Below are 6520 nucleotides of genomic sequence, written 5' to 3'. Positions count from 1 at the left end.
TGTTACAGGCATCGTGTCCGTCGTGCACGGAGCTGGAGGTCCTGATGATGGACTGGCTGGGCAAGATGCTGCAGCTGCCGGACGCCTTCCTCTTTTCCGGACCTGGTCACGGTGGCGGTGTCATACAGGTAGGTCACAGTTTATACAGGCAAAGGTAAGATAGGTAAAATACTGCAACTGCCGGACGCCTTCCTTTTTGCCGGACCTGGTCACGGTGGCGGTATTGTTTCAGCAACTCTGAAATTGGGAGAACTCTCTACCGCTCTCGGTCTGTCCATGTGTCTTTCTGTCTCTGTCTTTCGTTTTGTTTGCGGCGCGTGTCTGTCTATGTGTCTTTCTGTCTGCCTGTCTGACTCTCTGTGTCTCTGTCTGTCTGTCTCTGTCTCTCTGTCTGTCTCTGTCTCTCTGTCTCTCTGTCTGTCTCTGTCTCTCTGTCTCTCTGTCTGTCTCTGTCTCTCTGTCTCTCTGTCTGTCTCTGTCTCTCTGTCTCTCTGTCTGTCTCTGTCTCTCTGTCTCTCTGTCTGTCTCTGTCTCTCTGTCTCTCTGTCTGTCTCTGTCTCTCTGTCTCTCTGTCTCTCTGTCTGTCTCTGTCTCTCTGTCTGTCTCTGTCTCTCTGTCTCTCTGTCTGTCTCTGTCTCTCTGTCTCTCTGTCTGTCTCTGTCTCTCTGTCTCTCTGTCTGTCTCTGTCTCTCTGTCTCTCTGTCTGTCTCTGTCTCTCTGTCTCTCTGTCTGTCTCTGTCTCTCTGTCTCTCTGTCTCTCTGTCTCTCTGTCTCTCACTTTTGTATGTGTACGCGTTTTTATGCATGGTTGTGTGTGTGCTTGTGTATATATATCCGCGCATGTGGATTGGTACGGGGAGAAAATGCGTACGTTCGCCCATACATGTGTTTGTGTGTGTGTGTACCCTGTTCTACATCTGTTTGTGTGTGTGTACCCTGTTCTACATGTGTTTGTGTGTGTGTACCCTGACCTACATGTGTTTGTGTGTGTGTACCCTGATCTACATGTGTATGTGTGTGTGTACCCTGATCTATATGTGTTTGTGTGTGTGTGTACCCTGTTCTACATGTGTTTGTGTGTGTGTACCCTGACCTACATGTGTTTGTGTGTGTGTACCCTGATCTACATGTGTTTGTGTGTGTGTGTACAGGGTACAGCCAGCGAGGCCACCCTGATGTGTCTACTGTCGGCACGCACCCTGTTCTACATGTGTTTGTGTGTGTGTACCCTGTTCTACATGATTGTGTTTGTGTGTGTGTGTGTACAGGGTACCGTGAACGAGGCCACCCTGATGTGTCTACTGTCGGCACGCACCCTGTTCTACATGTGTTTGTGTGTGTGGCCGAGTGGTAACGCACTTGCGCTCGGAAGCGAGAGGTTGCGAGTTCGACCTTGGGTCAGGGCGTTAGCAATTTTCTCCCCCCTTTCCTAACCTAGGTGGTGGGTTCAAGTGCTAGTCTTTCGGATGAGACGAAAAACCGAGGTCCCTTCGTGTACACTACATTGGGGTGTGCACGTTAAAGATCCCACGATTGACAAAAGGGTCTTTCCTGGCAAAATTGTATAGGCATAGATAAAAATGTCCACCAAAATACCCGTGTGACTTGGAATAATAGGCCGTGAAAAGTAGGATATGTGCCGAAATGGCTGCGATCTGCTGGCCGATGTGAATGCGTAATGTATTGTTTAAAAAAAAATCCATCTCACACGGCATAAATAAATCCCTGTGTGCGCGATATAAATTGCATAAAAAAAATCCCTGCGCTTAGAACAGTACCCACGGAATACGCGCGATATAAGCCTCATATTGATTGATTGTGTGTGCCCTGTTCTACATGTGTTTGTGTGTGTGTGCCCTGTTCTACATGTGTTTGTGTGTGTGTACCCTGTTCTACATGTGTTTGTGTGTGTGTACCCTGACCTACATGTGTTTGTGTGTGTGTGCCCTGTTCTACATGTGTTTGTGTGTGTGTACCCTGACCTACACGTGTTTGTGTGTGTGTGCCCTGTTCTACATGTGTTTGTGTGTGTACCCTGTTTTACATGTGTTTGTGTGTGTGTACCCTGTTCTACATGTGTTTGTGTGTGTGTACCCTGTTCTACATGTGTTTGTGTGTGTGTACCCTGTTCTACATGTGTTTGTGTGTGTGTACCCTGTTCTACATGTGTTTGTGTGTGTGTACCCTGTTCTACATGTGTATGTGTGTGTGTACCCTGTTCTACATGTGTTTGTGTGTGTGTACCCTGTTCTACATGTGTTTGTGTGTGTGTACCCTGTTCTACATGTGTTTGTGTGTGTGTGTACCCTGTTCTACATGTGTTTGTGTGTGTGTACCCTGTTCTACATGTGTTTGTGTGTGTGTACAGGGTACAGCAAGCGAGGCCACCCTGATGTGTCTGCTGTCGGCACGCACCCTGTTCTACAAGCGGGAAAGGGAGAAGAGAGCTGAACTGACCATGGGTCAACTGGTCGACAGTCTCGTCGCTTACTGCTCCGACCAAGTAGGTCACGTTGACCCACAGTGTCCCACATTCAGTGGACATCCCCACCCCCTCCCATTTTAGATATCCAGAAATCTGAAAACCAGTTCTTAAGTCTTAAATTAAAATGTTAATGATGGTTAATTTGCAGTTGTTAAAAACAGAAAGTGTAAAGAAACATCAAGGTCTTAAAAAAAGGAGTAAGTCTTAAATTGTAGGGTCTTAAAAGGGAGGTTGTTTTGTGACCGACAGTACACGGGTTTTGGTATTAACCAGGGCGGGGATGTAGCTCAGTCGGTAGCGCGCTGGATTTGTATCCAGTTGGCCGCTGTCAGCGTGAGTTCGTCCCCACGTTCGGCGAGAGATTTATTTCTCAGAGTCAACTTTGTGTGCAGACTCTCCTCGGTGTCCGAACACCCCCGTGTGTACACGCAAGCACAAGACCAAGTGCGCACGAAAAAGATCCTGTAATCCATGTCAGAGTTCGGTGGGTTATAGAAACACGAAAATACCCAGCATGCTTCCTCCGAAAACGGCGTATGGCTGCCTAAATGGTGGGGTAAAAACGGTCATACACGTAAAATTCCACTCGTGCAAAAAACACGAGTGTACGTGGGAGTTTCAACCCACGAACGCAGAAGAAGAAGAAGAAGGTATTAACCGCTTTCAGTTCACAGTGAACTGTGTGTTTCATCTTTATTGTCGCCAGTACCCGGTACCAGGTGGGAACCAACCGCTTTCTAATCACAACTTCGTTGTCATCATCGTCGTCGTCGGTGTGAAGATGTCATCTATAATATCATCGTAATCATCGTCATTATCGTTACATTATTGTTGGCTTACAAATCTCCCAAACGTCATCAATTTAGTTGTCGTCGTCATCGTTATCATCACCGATCTGTTTAATTTACAATCGATTGATTGATGGATGGACGGATAGATGGATTGATTGTATGATTGATTGCTGGATGGACGGATAGATGGATTGATCGTATGATTGATTGCTGGATGGACGGATAGATGGATTGATCGTATGATTGATTGCTGGATGGACGGATAGATGGATTGATCATATGATTGATTGCTGGATGGACGGATAGATGGATTGATCGTATGATTGATTGCTGGATGGACGGATAGATGGAATGATCGTATGATTGATTGGTTGATTCTCTTCATATATGATTGATTTCTTCCTTCCCGATTTGAACGATGATCGATTGATTGATTGGTTGATTGAGTCATCTTTTCTGTCAATCATTCAATTATTCATTCATGTTTGACCAGGCCCACTCGTCAGTGGAGAGGGCGGGGCTTATCGGTGCGGTCAACATGCGCAAGCTGGAGACAGACGCAAAGGGATCGCTGCGCGGGGACACGCTCAAGAAAGCCATCCTCGAGGACAAGGCCAAGGGACTCATTCCGTTCTTTGTACGTATGTCACTGTGTTTTCCTTAAAGCCGAACATCCGTCTCCAGGTGACAAAGGCTTGTTATAGTAGAACGCCACAGCAAGGGACGTATTTCTCACGTTGTACGTATCTCAATGTTTGTTCCTTAACGACGTATGGAGCCGATACACAGAGCTGGATCTAGGGCGGCGAGGGGGGGGGGGGGGGGGGTCGGGGAGGGGAGGGGATGTCCTGGGTTCCAGACCCCCCTCCCCACCTCTTACCTGGCAAATACCCGTTTTTCTCAAGAAGAGACCCAAAATACCTTTTCCAAATGCTAAATTTCAACAGCAGCTGAAGAGCAAGGCCTCCAAGATCCCGGTCTTGAAAGCCCCAGTACCCCAGCGTCATTTTGGAAGCCCATCCTTCACTTACACTAGGTACCCCCCGCGGGTTAGGGGGAAGAATTTACCCGATGCTCCCCAGCATGTCGTAAGAGGCGACTAACGGATTCTGTTTCTCCTTTTACCCTTGTTAAGTGTTTCTTGTATAGAATATAGTCAATGTTTGTAAAGATTTTAGTCAAGCAGTATGTAAGAAATGTTATGTCCTTTGTATTGGAAACTTGCATTCTCCCAGTAAGGTCATATATTGTACTACGTTGCAAGTCCCTGGAGCAATTTTTTGATTAGTGCTTTTATGAACAAGAAACAATTAACAAGTGGCTCTATCCCATCTCCCCCCCTTTCCCCGTCGCGATATAACCTTCGTGGTTGAAAACGACGTTAAACACCAAATAAATAAATAAATAAATAAATAAATAAATAAATAAATAAATAAAACTTACACTAGTCCAGCCCTGTATACAGGCACAGCCTGGCGATGACCTTATATCAACTTATATGTAAAGTTCTACTGCTTAATGAAAAACGGCACCGTCTGCTTTGCCATTTTCCAAAACAAAATCTAATGTCAAAAGCGAAACAAAGTTCGAGAAGACGTCATCATGAGCATAATGGAGAATTCTCTCTGAAAAATCCTGTCACTTTAGTCTCTCGAGAAAATAAAAAGACATTTCCAGAAAAAAATTCTCGGTGACTTCGTCATATCAGCGGTAGAAGAGTACTCGTAAAGTCATCGCTATGATGTGCATGTATCGGTGTCGTATACAATTACATGACAAAAGTCACGCAGACATCGTTTCCTTAATCCAAAACACGGTAACTGAAAATGAAAACAAGACATGCAGCAGTGCATTCCCAATAGAAGTTAAAAATTATTATAAGAAATACATGATAAGTAAAAGAGCAAATAAAAAATAAAAATAAAAAACAGTATAAATAAATCCCTCCCCCAAAGCCCAAACAAAAAGAAAAGAAAGAAAAAAAGTAATCCAAACATCAGATTTTGTTTGTTTGTTGAAACAACGCTCGCCGGTGTCTGAAGTAATGTTTTACAATAATCAATGTGTTTGTTTGTTGAAACAACGCTCGCTGGTGTCTGAAGTAATGTTTTACAATAATCAATGTGTTTGTTTGTTGAAACAACGCTCGCTGGTGTCTGAAGTAATGTTTTACAATAATCAATGTGTTTGTTTGTGTGTGTAATCAGTCTTGGCTGTTTCAGCTCTGCGCAACATCCGGTACAACCACTTCCTGTGCGTTCGATAATCTGAAGGAGTTGGGACCCGTATGTAAGTATACAACATCCACCCCACCTCCTCTACTTGTTGGCTATGTAACGGGGTGTTGATGGTTTAACGTGAAGGTAAAGAAAGCTTTTACTTACGACAATCACAGTTTTCGATTGCTTTGTGCGTCTCTGTTTTTTTTACCAGTACTCTGGATTTTGGTACCGTTGTGTTCCTAAGACTCTGCGCTTTGCTAAGATTTTAAGACTCACTGTGTATAACTGGATAAAACACGTGAAAGTCGCTAATGAATGAAGTGATATGGTTTTTTTCGATTTAGTTACATACTGTGACTAATTGGAACCTTTGAATGAGGAGAGTATGACCGCAACGATTGGCTTACATCCTTATGTACCCGTGTACGTATGTTTAGTTTTCAGTTTCTGCATCACACATGCATAATTAAAACAAAATGGGAAACATCGTACTGTATGGCAGCTCGCTTTCCCCAGGAAGGAAGCAACCCGAATATCCATCAGGGTCACCTTACACGACTATATCATTATATGATATTATGTTGCATTTCCTCGCGTTTTCTTACCATACATGACCTAACCTTAAGTTGCTTAACTTATTCTACTTCACCTTACCTTACCCGACCTAAACTTACCTCACCTTATCTTGCCTTACCTGACTTTATCTTACCTGACCGTAACTTACCTTACCTTACTTTACCTTGCTTTACCTTACTTTACCTTACATAACCCTACCTACCTAACTTTACCTTACTTTACCGGAGACATAACCTTCTCTTACCTGACTTTACCTTACCCTTCCCTTCCTTTCCCTATCCTAACATTCCCTTCCCTACCCTATCCTTCCCTACCCTACCCTACCCTACCTTCCCTACCCTACCCTACCATACCCAACCTTTCCCTTCCCTACCCTACCCTACCATACCCAACCTTTCCCTTCCCTACCCTACCAAATCCTACCCTACCCTACCGAACCCTTCTCT

General features: G+C 44.5%; 2 protein-coding genes across 2 annotated transcripts in view; one reads left to right on the top strand and one right to left on the bottom strand.

The window, feature by feature from the left end:
• Positions 1 to 6520, bottom strand: part of LOC138949486 (zinc finger MYND domain-containing protein 19-like) — a 151766-nt gene that overhangs the window by 23497 nt on the left and 121749 nt on the right. The window lies entirely within an intron of this gene.
• The window catches only part of LOC138949485 (aromatic-L-amino-acid decarboxylase-like), a 179761-nt gene that overhangs the window by 161863 nt on the left and 11378 nt on the right, over positions 1 to 6520 (top strand). The window contains exons 4-7 of the mRNA XM_070321318.1: positions 9 to 128; positions 2369 to 2503; positions 3770 to 3913; positions 5499 to 5565. Of these exons, the coding sequence (XP_070177419.1) occupies positions 9 to 128; positions 2369 to 2503; positions 3770 to 3913; positions 5499 to 5565 (466 nt within the window). The remainder of the gene's footprint in view (positions 1 to 8; positions 129 to 2368; positions 2504 to 3769; positions 3914 to 5498; positions 5566 to 6520) is intronic.

The sequence above is a fragment of the Littorina saxatilis genome, linkage group LG15 (genome assembly GCF_037325665.1).
Source record: "Littorina saxatilis isolate snail1 linkage group LG15, US_GU_Lsax_2.0, whole genome shotgun sequence".
In the NCBI taxonomy this organism is placed as follows: Eukaryota; Metazoa; Mollusca; class Gastropoda; order Littorinimorpha; family Littorinidae; genus Littorina; species Littorina saxatilis.
Note: the sequence above shows the minus strand (reverse complement) of the source record. Positions and strands in the feature narration are given on the sequence as shown.